The sequence below is a fragment of the Takifugu flavidus genome, chromosome 6 (assembly GCF_003711565.1).
Source record: "Takifugu flavidus isolate HTHZ2018 chromosome 6, ASM371156v2, whole genome shotgun sequence".
Classification (NCBI taxonomy): domain Eukaryota; kingdom Metazoa; phylum Chordata; class Actinopteri; order Tetraodontiformes; family Tetraodontidae; genus Takifugu; species Takifugu flavidus.
The window spans coordinates 2,599,259-2,615,518 of record NC_079525.1 but is presented as its reverse complement, the minus strand read 5'-3'; the positions used below and the strand labels follow the sequence as shown (position 1 = coordinate 2,615,518).

At 46.4% G+C, this 16,260-nt stretch overlaps 1 protein-coding gene across 1 annotated transcript in view; it reads right to left on the bottom strand.

The window, feature by feature from the left end:
• Positions 1–270: 270 nt before the first annotated feature.
• gstcd (glutathione S-transferase, C-terminal domain containing) overlaps positions 271–16,260 on the bottom strand; it is a 28,022-nt gene continuing 12,032 nt past the window's right edge. Inside the window, exons 5-11 of the mRNA XM_057034676.1 lie at positions 9,410–9,525; positions 9,259–9,303; positions 8,952–9,080; positions 4,776–4,909; positions 3,358–3,388; positions 1,484–1,553; positions 271–529 (exon numbers count right to left, since the gene is read on the bottom strand). Of these exons, the coding sequence (XP_056890656.1) occupies positions 357–529; positions 1,484–1,553; positions 3,358–3,388; positions 4,776–4,909; positions 8,952–9,080; positions 9,259–9,303; positions 9,410–9,525 (698 nt within the window). The 3' untranslated portion in view covers positions 271–356. The remainder of the gene's footprint in view (positions 530–1,483; positions 1,554–3,357; positions 3,389–4,775; positions 4,910–8,951; positions 9,081–9,258; positions 9,304–9,409; positions 9,526–16,260) is intronic.

Below are 16,260 nucleotides of genomic sequence, written 5' to 3'. Positions count from 1 at the left end.
TTTACAAAGGCAGCGCGTGGAGGGAGGAGGCGGCTGGTTTTGTTTGTGGCGCGCAGCTCCAGCTGCTTGTGTTGATCTTGACAGGTTGATATCACAGTTTAGGGAGAAGACAAAGCCAATGGAACAGTTGGAGGGGGACTGGAGCGCTTTCATAATTGAGTGTTCTTAACTACAGCGAGGGCTGCAGTCGGCCCCCGGAGGCAGGCGCCCATATGCTTGTCATTTCCAAAAATCATGGCGTTGTTGGCACGGCTTCGGCCGGAGGGAGACTGCAGAGTAAACAAATGTTTATTACATCCATCTAAACAGGCAGGTAAATGTTCTTTATGAAATGGAGGTAATTTGGTGATACAGTTCTAAATATGAGCTCCTGCTCGGCTCAGCCCACTTGACTCCGGCGGCCGTCCAACCAGCATGTTGTTCTTTGGCGAGCAGCTTTCGGGCTCCATGGTCATGACCTGCACGGAGTACCCGTGAGTCTCGGCGGCCCAGGAGCGGTCCAAGTCCACCAGCCCCATACACTGTTTACCTGGGGGGGACCAGAGTGGAAAAATGTGCTGATTACAGTGATAATCAAGTTGATACTTAACTGCCCCTGTTGTATTTCAATGTCTCATAATGTCTTAAAATGTCCCATTTAAATATTGAATAATCAATCTTGACAGGAGAACGTTCACATCTAAAGGTGAAAGTCAAATTTTAGGCTAAATATTAAAAAATATGGAAGTAATGGAAGTAGCCAAATGTATCAATAGGTTCATTCAGTGTTAGCTCTGTGCTAACATTAAAGGGATTGTCACTGACATGCTAACAAATATTAGCGCGACAAGAAAAACAAAACATGAACTCTTAAAAGGAATCAGCCAGTTAGCTTTTACATGTACAGAAGGTGCTGTGACAGAACATTTGTGAGTAATTTAATTAGAAGGTACTGTATGTTTATGTTAGTCGATGGAGGCGGGCAAATCTTAAATAAATATCTGACAATCTGTAAACGAGGTATTGTTTACATTGCTGGAGAGATACGGGTCCCAGCTCTGGTTTATATCTGAGCTTCGAAAACAGACAGAAGCTGTGAACAGAAGCATATCAGAGCATCGGTGACAGGTAACGGCGGGTGTGCCTGAAAGCTTTGGGGAGCTGGCTCAGGTTCAGCGGGGAGCTGAGATAAACTGGAGAGCCGCCTCAGCGGAGAGTGAAGCGGCCCTCCCGGAGCTTCCAGGATGACTAAAACACCTCCCTCCGAGCCCGACAACACCGACGCTGCAGCTGTTTGCCGCAGCTGTTTTCGTCACGTTGGAGGAATCCCCGTGTGAACGTTTTTAACAAGACTTTTTAACAAGTCCAGCAGCGTTTTTTTTGGATCACGCCGTTAGAAACACAGCACAGGAAACAGGGTTTAGGATTTAAGTGGGTCAAACTGTTACCGAGACAAGAGTGGAATGAACTTTTAGGTGTTTTCAGGAGTGTTTTGGTGTCCTACCTATGAGTCGCCGTTCTGGAGGGAGCTGGACAGCAGTTTGGTCTGCAAAGCGGCAAAGAATCATGTGTTCCTGAAACAAGACAACATGAGCGCTGTAAATAACAACAAGGCCTCGCACAAACTGCCTTTTCTTCTTCTCTGAACGACCCGTTAGGTTAAACTGTACGGTGACATGCACAGGCATGAATCAGCCCCGCGTTCATCCTAAATGTTTATGCCATTACATCCTCACATCCAGCTGTGGGGGAGCCGAAATGAGCACGTACTGGGACGGAGGCAGGAAAACCTTCCAGCAGGTCTCATAATTCACCGTAGGAGCTCAGGTGCTTTACTGCCGTTTCAGCCTCATAACTCAGCAACCCTGACGTGGCTGCGAGCCCATCACTGAACCATGTGAACCCCTGCATGCCGTAGGTTCTGCATGTTGTGGGTTCTATTAAAGCTGCATCTCATGTCGTCACTGAAGGCTGCTTATAGGTGCCCATTATGGGCTAAACGAACGCTGCTTTCAATGGAAAGAAGCTGCTGGCGAAACAGGAGAACAGTTAAGGTTTTTGCCCCCCCCCCCTCCCGGCACGTGGATGAGGTCACAAAGTGGGTGCTTAAAGTTGGAGCTGAGGGCCGAATATTTCACCCCATTAGCTGTTTATTCCAGCGGAGCGCCATTTGTTAGCGCGCAGACTGGAGGAGTTCACGACAGACTGAAATAGGTTTTCTATTTTTTTTTTTGGATGATGCAGCTTTATTTCTGCCTTTTCAGCTTTTGAGAGGGTGTTCGGAGGGGAGGAAGAGTATAAATGGAATATAAAACTTTCCCGCTGTGGGGAGATGGGAGCCACGGCCTGTTTGGGCGTCTCTAAACCGATATGGTTGTGCGGTCTCGTGTGTATTCAGGAGCGCAGACGGGAAAAAAAAGAAGTTGGAAGCCATCCACTGTTGTGACATGTCAACTCTTGAGGTTGCCATGGTGAGGACGTGCAGAAACCTCTGCACAGACGTTTCCTGGGGGCACTGACAGGCCCCATTTATCATGACGGGCCCTCCGGTTGGGTGCTGCGACTGAGCTGGAGTGATGAGGACCTGTAGAACTGTAACTGATTTTATGAGTGGATGTCTACGTGTGTGGAACGGTGCAAACTAGCATTTAGAGGATTTACATTCAACCTGCTTTGATTGTGTTGGTACTTGTGATTTTTCAGGCACTTTCACACCAGAGCTGTTGGCTCTGCTTTAAATGGACCAGAGCAAAAGCTCAACTGAACTCTGGTGCGGATCAAACAAGCTAAGTCTGGTACGCCTGGGTCTCGGTTCACCCGTAAGTGAACTCTGGTGCGTTACCCTTACAGTCTAAATGCAAGCGGACTCTCTAGCTAAGCCGGGAGTGGAATCGAACCAAAGAGAGATGGATATCCGTTGTCTGTCCCAGCCGATCGCTGAGATGGGGTCAGTGTTGTAACCGCGTGATGTTAAAGTGAACCAAACCAAATGAATGATCGAATGAGTCCCCCGAACTATCCTGAGACACTGATGACACGGGATGCCTGGGCGGAACGTACCATCTGAGGAGGATTTGAGGGAACCTCAGTGGAGGGACGGAGTACAGACAGAGATTTAAAAAGCCTCCGACAAGCTCCGCAGTTGTAAAATCTGCCTCTGCATCAGTTACAGATGCAGGATTCTAATAACCTGCTTGAAAAACATTCAGAAGATTTTAATACATATAAAAAAAATCCTTATTGTATCCATAGAACAGTCCAATAAAACAATGACCCTGTAAAAGTGAGCTGTACTTCAGGGTTCTGCACTTGATGTTGTGCCTGAGAGCAAATAAAAACCAGGAGAGAGAAGGAGCTGAATGTCATTTCAAAGCCTACCTTATAGGTCAGAGTTCCTTGGAACCTTTTGCTGCAAGACAGAAAAACAAGAGATGCTTTAATGTTAAAGTGCAGTTAAAGATTTTACGCGGACGAGCGTAATCGCATACAGGACGACGGAAACTGACTCAAGTTTCTCTTGGTGAGAACGCGGGACCCTGTGGGCGAGCGCTTTGTTTGAGGTGGTTAAACGCAGACGATGATCGCGGGAGGGAGGGGAGTGGGGGGGATGGGGTCAGAGGCCTGTTGGGTCATGTGGAAGGAAGCCTTGCTTTAACTCAGACCGTTCCAGCCTCACAGTGTGGTTCAATTTCACAGCTCATAAAAAAAGCTGTGAACTGCCCGGAATGTCTGCACCTGCAACACACACACACGCACACGCACACACACACACACACACACGCACAAGCGCGAGTACCTGGAACATGACCTAAGGGGGAACACACTAAAAGTAGCTCGATGAAGACTGATGCCGTCAGGTGTGTGAGCCCATCGCGCCGCCTGACTGCGTGCAGAGTTTGTCTTCTCGCATAAGCATTTTTTTTTTAATGAAATATTTGGGAGGGTGAGAAGGTGAATCGGCAAATTAAAAAGTGTAGAGAACGGTAAAAGCATTCCTCCCCGAGGCTGTTTCTGCCTACTCAGAAAACAAAAAGCAGTGCTGCTGATTATTCTGTTCTAACGAGGCTGCAGAGCGACGACGGGACTTTTTCCAACTCAGAAATCGGATCCGAATTCAAGTTCAAGCTCATCTCGGACCCCCGACGATCTCGATCGGCGAACGATAAACCTCTGATCCAAATGATCCTGTTTCTGATCTCCGCGTGGTAATTCCGGCGATCACAGTTGCTATGACGATAATCCACAGCAGGATTTTGTATTGACGTTGCAGCGTTAGAGTGCCATTAATCAACGTGGTGCTGCTATGGCAACGGGATCAACAGTTACAGTCAGGCCTCCTGCTTCACCTTCTCAATGTGGCTGTTTGCTTTTATTATCTCCAAAAGCCAGAGAGCGATGCTTTTCCAGCACAGCTTAGAATTCTCTACGACACGGCTAAAGAAAAAGAAAAAAATAAATAAACGGAATGTCTCGCCGCTCTTTGCTTCAAGAGAAGCGGGCTCATATTGAATGTGATAAGGGGAGACCCGGTTCTGAATGTGATGTGACACCGCGACGCCGCTGTCAGCAGTGATAAGACGCATGAAGGAAATGGGAAAAAAAGCTTTGACAAGATTTCCGAGCTGTGCTTGTGCGTAGGCATTAGTGGCGGCGACAGTGAGCGAGAGAAGCCCCTCCCCCCAGGGAAAAGCGTTCTAACCGGCAGGAGCCCAACAACAAAGTGAGGACAAAAAAATAAAGAAAAAAGCTGAAACGACATGAGGATGAAATGGAACCCCGAGCGGCCAGACACGAACCTCTTCGGGAAGGTGAACTTGACCGCGTTCTGGATGAAGCCGTAGCAACAGGGGCTGACCACGAAGGCGGCCCCCGCTTGGACGCAGTGCTCCATCACCATGTCCGTCGCCACGCCGCACGCGTGCAGGGCGACCTGAGGCGAACAGATAGAAACAAAAAAACAAGTCAAGGGGAATTGAAAGCATGCACTCGATTTCAATTAGGGCCTCCTAATGGCTGCTGTGGGGGACGCTGGAGAAAACGGGATGAATTTGTGCTTCGGGAGCAGAAGCACGGATGCATCAGGATGTCCCGATGAGGGGATAAAGGCGGGCGTGATGATGACCGACTCTCTGTGCATTAGGGCGATTATGTGGGGACCCGGGTGGAGACACAAAACTAAATATATAGAAACTCATCTGCAGCCTTCGTCTCCAGAAACACGTCACGGTAGAGTTTTAATATCTTAAACGTCTTCTTAAATGTTCCCTAAATTTCCAAATGTCTCCTTGATTCAGAGCCGTGCAGACGCCGATCTGGGAAGAACAAACCCAAACTTAAAATGAGCAGAATGTCTACAGACCGATGGAGACTTGATAACTCAGCATTTCCTCCCCCATCTACCCGTTAAGGCATAAAAACCAGAACCGGGGATCCTTTTTTCCGAGCAATTTGATGCCAAATATTCTATTACGCAGTTTTTCGTGGCATCAGGGATGAAAAGCGGCCTGTAGTGGTGCTTCATAATGCAGGAGGAGGAGAAGAAGAAGAGCATATTAAAGATAGATGCTACACCTGTCACACCTTGGAAAGAAGATCTCCTGATTCAGGCAGCGGGCTTGTTCTTGCCCAGCTACTTCATGTTTGACATTAGACACGCTTTGCTACATCTTAATTACATTTTGAAACCCTGAAACTTAAGAGTCACCAAATCATGGGAATTAAATATACATAACACACACTCAGCCATATTTTAAAAAGATAATTATAAGCTAATAAGAATGAAAAGATGTAGAGTCCAGAGCCCGCATTATCAATACAATGGCTTGATATGGACTCAGGCTGGTTAAACACGTCTGATAACCCCCCAAGGCCAGCGTCTTACCTGAGATGCTAATTATTACTGGATAATGGGAATGAAAACAGGTGTCGGGCCGGCAACAATCCAACCGACAGCCGTTCGGTATTTCAATCGCAGCCAGCAGAGCAGAGGAAGAAAAGATTTTAGATCTCTCACCAATATGCAACAGACCCAAGGCCAGCTCTAAGCGCCGTGATGGATTTTTGTATTTTTTTTCAGGAGAAGAGAAGCTGCAGTGATCCCCTCCCATTAGAGGAATAATGAGGCTTCATTAGATTCTGGCAGTTGCATTCTCCTCCGGTGCTGTTTGGGTCGCAGTCACCACATGTTCACATGGTGCAGCTTGACGCTAATGCTCTTTTTAATCAACAACTCCCCCCTTAGAAACGGTGTGGTGCAAGCTGCAGAGCTTTATAAACACAGTTGCATCACACAGCTTTGAACAGGCTTAATGGCAGCCTAACTAACACCTCGCAAATCTGCGCCTCCACACTGGCCCCACACAGACACCGTACCGGAACCCTGATCCAGCCAAATCCACATTTCAAGCCCATCTTTTTCCGAGGCTAATGTGTGCTGCTTCTATTTCATCTGACATAAAACAGAATAAAAACTAAACAGGCTGAACACCCAGACCATCCAAGTGGACACAAGAGGAACAGACCCAGGTTAAAGCAGGGACGCAGACGTTTACGCTCCCAATTAAACCCAAGATGGGGACATGTATAATGAGGAAAGGACACAAATCAATACATGTGACTCATTTAGGTATGATAATCTGCCCGGGAGAATGAGGCCACAACAGCAGCTGAAGCTGCAACATGATTCTCTACACAAAGAGGACACCTGTTTCATGCATATTCCGACCAAAATGTGCCGAGCGTTGGAGACTGGGCTGGAGGAAACAAACGCCCACGTGTTGTGAAGAAAAAGAAACTTTGCTGTTAATATTCTGCCAAGTAGAACGGGTCTCAATGGAGCTCTGAGTTAGCGCAAAATGCTACCGCTAATTACAGCGGGTCGTATATTTCTGCCTGTCCTATAAAGAGCTGAGGAAGACGCTTTTGGGGAGGCACAAAGAAGATGCATCTGTCCACAGCACAGCGATGAGGACACACGGAGACCTGCGTTTTGACTGAAGCATCCCATAATTAACCACGAACACGGCTCATCAGACTGCACATCAACTATGGACGATGAAGGGCGGCATAATTAGGAGATCAAGGGGTTCCAGTGGCGCGTGGTATGCAATGCAGCATTCTCGTTAAGGTTAGTCCCATTAATCAACGGGGTTGAGAGCTACTAAAATATTTATGACACTATTGCAGGTAGCCGTGCAGAAAAACACACATTTACAAAGCAGGATGATTAAACACAGCAAGAACAAGTGGGAGGAACTGCAGCTGCCCGGTTCCAGCCAAAACTGAATCCTGCTCCAAAATGGAAAAACACAACAGAAAAATAAGAAACTGGAATGATTTCACCTCTTCACAGCATGATCTGGAGATGGATTTGGCCTCTCACACACCGTAAAGTGTGACAAATTACCAAGCAACAGGAACTGATTGTCTGGCTATAGCAAAGGGCAGAAAACGGAAGATTGGGACAGGCAGGAGACAGATGGTGCTCGGATGAAAGACTCACAAACCACCCTAATTACACACAGTGTCAGAATTACACAAATATATTAGAGAGCTGTTATTATCCCAACAAATTGTGTGTCTTCTTACATTATTCATGACGCTTTTATTGTGAAAGGGATAAAAATTTTAAGGCAAGCAAAAAAAAGCGGGGACGTTTGAAGGCATTAAAAAGGCTTTTAAGAAAATGATATTCTACTTTCCAATATTTATCGCCACTCTAAATGACGAGCACAAGAAGAGAACAGCAAAAAAGAAAAAACAAAATTAAACTTAAGAGCTTTTAAGGCAGGACACATAAGACTTTTGTCCTTCAAATTCTGGCTGAAAGTATCTTTAACAGCGCCAATAATCAGAGGGACGATGGTGAGTCAAGATCGGAGGACTGAAAGGTTTCTGATTAGAAGCTTCTCTTCTGGAAATGAAAGGCCATCTATTCGCACTGACAAAAATAATTGCACATTGACATTTTCTCCAAAAAAAACTAAAAAAAAAATCTATGAGGGAATGGCATGTTTCTGTGCGACACCTGTAGACGAGCGCCTCTGAAAAAGGTGCTTCCTTCCGTTGAATCTGTAGCTAAAGCGTAGCTACACCGCTAGTTTGCGTCTAGGCCGGAAACACAGCAAAAGGAAAAAAGAATCACACACCGACACTTAAGCTAGCTTGCGAGCAGTCCATGAGCAAAAGTTGGTTGTAATAGCTGGGTTTCACCCATAGAGGGCAGTCACTCTAACGTAAATGAACTTTGACCAAAACGTGACTAATTAATGATGCTATTTCGTAACAAAAACATGTATTTTGAGCAGAAAAATGGGATTTTGCAATGTAGCTACACTTTAAGGTGTGAGTTCGGACATCTGAACCCAGCAGAGGTTGTTTAATTACACGCCGGATTAGTGGGCTTTCGTTTTAAAATCAAATCCAACGTTGCACCGCTGCAATGAGCGCAGTTCAGAACAAGCGTTTCAAATCCGCTACAGCCATAATCAAAGTCAAACGCTTTCATTGTTTATTTGCCATTAGTTACACCCTCACGCCTGCATCTAATCACCACGATAGAAACCAGCGTGCATTAGTGGGTAAAAGAGATTTCCCTGCCACCGGTCACTTTGTGGTGTTGGGAAAGTGGGAAAAAGCCTTTTGATTTGCAAGAATTAACAGACAATTCACTGCGGAAAGTGCAAATGGCGTCTGAAATATTAATAACATCAACTTTGAGACAAAGAATAATAATACAGCACCACTGTGGTTGCGCTTCTGTGATGATAATAATAATTTCACCAGCGTGCCGCTGCAGATAGTATTGAAATGAAGCATCTCGCTTAGAGCTTTAATTGACTTTCGCCATCATTGAAAAGAACATTTTCGCTAACTGAGAATACATTTATGCCAACTTTTATATTAATAATTTCAATTTTGAGAATAGTGAGATGGCGATGAACAAACAGGGATGGTTTCTTTGCTCCGCTCACCCCGACGTGAAAGGCTCCAGTGAAGTAGTCCAGGTTGGCCTGGATGAAACCAATGTTCTTCAGGCCCAGCTCGGAGCCGCGGCTCTGAGCCCTGAGCAGCGACTCTTCCTTGTTCTCGATGAGGACGACCTGAAGGCCAGAGAGAGATGTTTGGTTCATATCTGCGTTTATTTCAGGAGGAAATAAATGTGAGATTTATCAGCAAAAGGGGGACGAGCAAGCAAAACATCCTAATTTCAAGTTCAAATTTTCGCAATTCCAAATCCAAAATCCCAAACTCTTGTCAGCTCATAAATCCACACTCCACCTGGCACTCTGGGAGCGCGTGAGCCAGGGCGATTCCGACGTGACCCTGTGGGAGAGCGGCAGCGATTATACTTCATCCATGTGAGACGACTGCAAATGGGCTCAGCAGCAAACATGAACACGCATTCAGCCGGGCGTCTGAGCGTGCGTACCGTTCCGCTGCAGAAATCCACCACGGTGTTGCTTGGCCTGGCGAGCTCCGTAACCATGGCGACCAAGTTATTCAGCTGCTGCCTCTTCCTGACTGTGCGGACATCTGACATATTCCCTGAAGGAAGAAGGTAAAAAAATTAAAAAATTAAAATCAAACATCTTTGCACGAGGACCTGGACATTAACAGTTTTTTTTTTAAAGAAGTAATTAACCTTGAACACAGACACCAACACCATCCGGCAGCAGTTACAGCTCATCCTGTTCATTCAAATCAATTCCAAAAGCTAATAACGAAGCACAGAAAGGGAGTCAATTTAAAGAACACTTGCTAAGAATCCAAATAGCCATTTATTATCCTTTAATGGCCTTTGCGCAGCCTGAAATGCCACCCACGCACGACTGCTAGCATCATGATTTACAGCCGGCTCAGGTGACGCTCACAACGTGCAGGTGAAGACAGCAATTATCTCATCGGCACATTTACAGCAAACAGGCAGCACAATCTTTTAATGCCGGAGAAGACAGAGACGGCAGGTCCGCAGTGTGCGAGTAGAATTCATTGTGACCCCCCCCCCCCCCCCCCCATTTTTTTTTTTACACACAAAACTTTGAGTGCTGTAGACCCAAAAATATAAAATATAAACTCGAACTGTCTGTGAGGGAAGTTGCTTTGTCCTAAATGCTACTGCAAGAGTGCAAATGGGTTCTTAGGCAACCAAAGTTAGTGCACGAGTCACAAAGGTCAGAAACAACTAGGCCTCATTTTTTAAACAAGTTTAAAATAGTTCATGAGAGTGAACTCAGATACAGAAGAATCCTGATTGATTATGAAGTTCAAAAGCATTATACAGTGCTGTGTGTGTGTGTGTGTGTGTGTGTGTGTGTGTGTGTGCTTCTACACAAAGATGAATGGTTTTGGTGGACAACAGGTTCAGGTCAGCCCCACAGGCTACACTGGAGCAAGTGGGTGGAGGCAGGAGAGTTGGACCATGAGTCTTTTTCATCCTCCCTTGTTTTATATTCTGTTCCAGTCGGAAAAAGAATAAATCATTTCTCAGTTTTCATGCCACAGGTTGCCGTTAAAGCATTATGCTCTCTCCATTTTAGATGAACATACAGAACTGGGAAAAGGCGAAGGACACGCCGCTCCCCTAAAGCGATGCCGCGATGCCTCGTCTCAGGGTTTATACTCAAAATGTGACGTATACTTTTATTTTGACACCACAAACAGCTGCTCTTACCCACCGAAACAGAGAGGACCGGTGGATTCTCTAAATTATCGACTGGATCATATTTCCTGGCCTTTCCTCACTCTGATGAGATGCAACCATCTCCCCAGTCTAGTTAAACACTCTACACCCTTTGGCCAGGCTCTAACGGGCAATTGAGCAGATGGTCCATCTTCTGCCAATCCATCAGATTAAATGAGCAAAAGCACTCCATGAATGCATCATTTGGTGTATTTAATGTCCCGTGGGCTGATTTGACATCCATCACCGTGGTATCATCAATAAATAAATAAACTCGGCGGCGTCTGAAGAAAGCACGGCTTTTGCATTTCAGCACAAACTCAAAAGAGAAGAATCAATCACGCACCGTGTTATTCGCCGCTCAGAGGGAGAGCGTTCCCCCACCCCCCCGGCACCCCCCTCTCATTCCCCCCCTCATGCATTCCAAATACAGCGACTGTCTTCCATCCATATTAAGGACACACCGCGACCGGGCGCGCCCGCCGCTGTCATCGGGCCGGGGATGATGCGCCGCCGATGGTTAACCCAGCTCTCATCTGTCGCCGCGCTGTAAACGTGCACGTGCATTTCAACCGTCATTAAGGAATTAAGCCCTGTTTCCATCCAGCTGTAACTGTGTGCGGAGAACAACTTTAAAATGAAAGACTGCATAAACACACACTGCTAACGTGCGCGGTTTCAGGCAGGTTTGCTCTGCCTGAACGTCTCACAGCTCTCGGCTAAGGGAGACGGAGGATCCATTAGCCCTGATATCCTCAGATGCTGCGAGATTCCTACAATAACTGCTGCTGCTGGCACCAATCTTTAATCTTTTCTTCCCCCCCGATGCAGCAGACCTGCCCCGGCCCTTATCAGGCAGGTCCATCACACAGATTAGAATGTAAACACGCGGCTGTGCCACTGGAGGGGGGCTCTGGATGGGCTCGGCAAGCTATTTCCATCCTCTTTAACAAGCAAACATGAATAAAAATTCCATTTACATTATTTTTGTCTTTTTTAAAGCATGACCTCCACAAACCTGGCCAGCTCCTTCTCTGATCTCTCTTTGATTTAAAGTCTGACGTGCTCTTCATCATTCAAAAGTGACTTCCTTGTGGAAGCTATGACTGATTCCCCAGGCATCCGCACACACTAGGTCTATTTCCAATGTCCTGTTGAAAGACAACGAGAGACACGAAAAGACAGGGATTACCACGATTACTGCGCTAATGGTCTCGGCTTCTCTGGTCATTGTGATGTGTTAAAAGCGGTTAACACCCACATTTGTAAAAGTTAGACTGCACTAATCTGGTAAAAGGGTGAAAGTTTAGCACTCAGGTTGGGGGTGGATTTATTGCTGGTCCACATTTGGAAACACGGGGGAACTTTTTCCATTAGCCGAATTCTCATCAGGCTGCTCTGTTGTTATTATGGCCACTTTTAGCCCCTTTATTTCCCTGCAGAAACTTTAAAACAACAAACAGCACATAGTGGCCAAAAAGGGAATCATTCCACGGACCTGGCGCATGACCAGGTGTCATTTATAATATGTGTACAAGATAAAAACAGTGGAAGTTGTAAAAGGTGTCAAGCGCCTAGTTTCACGTCGGGCTTAGACGGCTCCGTGTCCATCGTAAGCATCAATAATAAAAAAAAACACCTCATGGAGCAGTTAGGAGATGGATGACGGGACATTTGACTGCATGCGCTTCATACTTGAGGCACCAGAATTAAAGAGCGACGTGGCTGAAGCTGGGATTGCACGAGCGCGAGCACATCTGCGACCGGAACCCTCACCTGATATAATTCTACAATCTGGCATGTACGTGTGCTCCGATGGAGTATGCAGGGTGTCCCAGAAGTGCAACGAGATCAGTTTCAGAGGTCTGATCTTTGCGTGCGTGATCCTGGGGCCATGCCTTTACACGGGCCCCACAAAGGGTGGTTGGTGAAGCGAGCTAGAAACACGAAGGTGAGGTGGATCATTATCTTCTCCACCTGACCTCTGCGTTCTGCTGATCCCATCACGCTTGAAGGCACGACTCCTGCTAGACATGAACGCGTCGCTGATCAGAGAGATCATTTTGCCGTCTGTAAATTCCTGGGAGGGGCAACGCCGACGTTTTCCCATCGCGGGAGCAGTTCCCGACTTCGCCGAGTCATCAATTCCCATTTGAGAGGGAGGTGGCGGTGCTGTTGCAGCAGGAGAGTGTCCACGAGTCAGCAAATTCCAAAGATAACCTAGATTAATTAATCCAATCATTTTAAATCAGACATACAGCAACATGCGGTGCGTTCAGCTTACCAGCGTTTCAGTAGGATAAATGAGTTGCAGGAAGATTTTTTTGTCATAAACACCACAAGGAAATGGGAACACGAATTATAACAGCCAGAAAACAGAAGCTCAACTTCGATCTGTCACACGTCTTGTATCAAATGTCCCCCAGCCTCTCACGGATTCATTTTAATAATATTAACCAGCAAAATACAAAGAATCCAATCATCCAAATCATGGCTCCTGCCACTCAGACATAGGAAAAGAACATATGTAATTACAGCAGCGCATTAAACATCCTTGAAGGCAGCAAATTGTTCGATCGGTCGAGACCATCAAAGCTCCATTATCAGTAATTTCCCTCGCAGAGAGGAAAAACTGACTAACAAACTCCGATAATTGCTGTTATTCTAGCTCTAATCTTTGCTCTCACGAGTGGCGCAGAGAGGCTTTCAGTCGATAGCTTTCATTAGCTGCTCAGGGACAAACATGGGAGCGAACATTGGAACATTTGATCATTTCTGGCCCTGGATACTGTATATGAAGACCGACTGTTGACGAGTTCTCAGCCCCCCCCCCAAAAAAGAGAAGGAAAATCAGACAGTGATTCTTCGCCATGTTTGCACAAAACGGAGAGGAAAACAAACAGGAGGGGTAGCGACGAGCCCGACGAGAGGGGAAAGGGCGGGGGGGGGACGCCTTTTGTCAGTCAAAACATGAGCAGACGTAGCTGTGGGCTACAGCCTGCATAGTTAGCCAAGAGTCACGGTCCCTCCCTCAGGTCACAGCAGATACCTGCGCGTCAGCACTCTCAGGAGCAAAGCAACACTTCAGTCTTTCGGACTTCTTGGGGATTTTGTGGAATAAAGCAGCCGTGTAGAAATTTGCTGCCATAAATTCCCTGCAGCTGAAGCCTCAGAATGTTTCTCTTTCAGATCGGAGGGCGGGAATCTCAGCCCAGACGCCGAAGGTTTTCCTCTTGCGCAACATAAGAAAGACAATAGTTGTAGGACTAAATCAATGTTGTGATTTCCATTGCTGGGAAATGGAGATTATTCTTTACTGTGTTGCCAAACACACATTTATGATGGCAACAGAGCCTAGTTATCCTTTCTTTCCTTTCCCTGGAATCTGTTGATGACTATAACATTGACTGAACATTTTCCCTCTTTTGGGTTTAACGATGTTTTGTTGGTGTTGTTTACTAGACCTCAGTGAAGTGGCTAAATAGTGTTTACAATCCTTTGCTTTAAAAACCCGAGGACTTGGTTATCGATTCCTCTTGTCAATTAAATAGTATTTGCCGCGGGCTAAAGGAAAAATAACCATTTTGGCCGTTGAGAGAGGATTTAAACGACTGCATCGCTCCTGACCGAGACGTTCGTATCTCAGTTCGGGTAAGACAGAAAGGGCCCGAGGCTCGCCGGGAGCCGACACGCTGGTCAACGGCACAACACTTTTATTCCGCTTGTGCGCTTTTAATATAAACGTCTTCAACTCCACAGATGCTGAAAAACAAACACCTTTCTTTGGAAAAAGCTAGCAGCTCCTGAAGTGAGGGCTGCACCCCAGAGGGGCGACATAGGCATCAGTTAAGGAAACACTGGATCGCTGTGAGGTGTACACACGATCCAGAATAGAGTAAAAGTGACATGCAAACCTAATTTGGCACGGGCGGAACCAATCTGGGCGCGATTCGAAATTCTCTTTTCTCCACTGTATAAATGGAATACATATTTTCTGAAAATACAGTCTACAAATGGCTTTTTTTTCTTCTTTCATGTTTCCTGGCTCTCTTCCTCCCTTCACACTCACTGCTGGATTTCTTTCACACTAAGTAGCCCATTTATATTCCGTGCACACTCCTCCCTTTCATCCCTCGCTCCCCGCAGCCTGCGAGAGCTGTCAGAGTATGGCAGTAAGTGCCGCGACGTTGGCATCCGCGGAGGGCAGTGTCAACATCTCCGGGCCTGCTTCTTTTGTGAAATCTCCAGACCAATATGACTTCTAGTCCTCATCTGGTGGCGCTAATTCGAGGGTAAATAAAGGCTGGTTGGAGTCCAGCCAGACGGCGCTGCCGCCGCTCCTCCCGACTTTCTTCGCTGGAGAAGTTGCCAAAGCCCAGAGGCCGCTGCTGAGACAAGTAAAGGGATTCTCCCGACAACGCTGCACATTAGCACTTCGCTCCACATTGTCTGCACGCCCCACAAACTTCCTCCTTGGAGAGAAGGAAGTCAAGGTTTTTTCTTTGTTCGTAAACACAAAATCCGATGTTCCGTGAGGATGTTTTGGCACAAGCTAGGCGTCGTTGGTCTACACGCAGAGGAATCCCCAACATGTTGATCCCCACATCGATCCTTCATCCGGTGAATGGAATTGTGGGATTTTGAGTCATTTCGCGCCGCCCATGCGTTAAAATCTTGAATCCGATGAATCGCGCAAACTAATTATTCTGGATTAACGTGGTAATTTTGACAGCCCCGATCAAAACCTGATGGATGAGAATGACGCAGGAACCTTACAGATTTAGGAACGACTGAGGAATGGAGGCTCCCACGACCTGGGCGACCAATATTTATGATTAAATGTTCTGCCGATGCAGAAAGAGACAAAACACCCCGGCGCACAGCAACTCGCCCGTATAACGGTGAAAGCTAACACCGTGCAGGTGCAAAACAAAATGGCTAAAAGCTCCTCTGCCGAGATGCAGAGCTGACACAAATGAGACGCGGTGGCGAAATCCTAACAAGGCCTTCGACTCGGCCACCGGAGGGAGGTCGTCCATATGAGAGAAACATATCAGGCAGAACAGGAGAAAACCAAGGACGACACATCATTTATTAGTGTTCATCAGACTCAGACCATAATAATAATCTTCAAATTCCTTCCGACGGGATGGATCTACCTGCTGGAAAATATTTTAATTCCGTTGTCAGGATTTTGTGAAATGTCAAAGGAAGAATAATGAAAAGATGGGAGAGACGGTGGAAAAAAAAGCTGAAAGGTTACTGACCAAGCGAGAGCGGCGGCACGGAAACACGATCTGCACAGGCAAAAATGGGATGAGGCCAAATAAACATAGAAACTGAGGAAAAAGGTGGAAAGAAAAAGAAAACTCCGCCAGAAGCTTTTTCCTCCGTTTGATCACGACTCTTCAGGTATCTATTCAGTCTTTGAATGTGTAATAAGTAACATCCAGACGTTCTGAAAGCTACACGCTCCTGCTTTACCATGTAGCTGTGGTGGAATGCTCCATCATCCTGTAATTCAAAGTAAAAAACTCCTGGTCTACGGCTGCGCCGATTACTCCCATTATCTCTGAAAATGCTCCTTATCAATGGCTGCG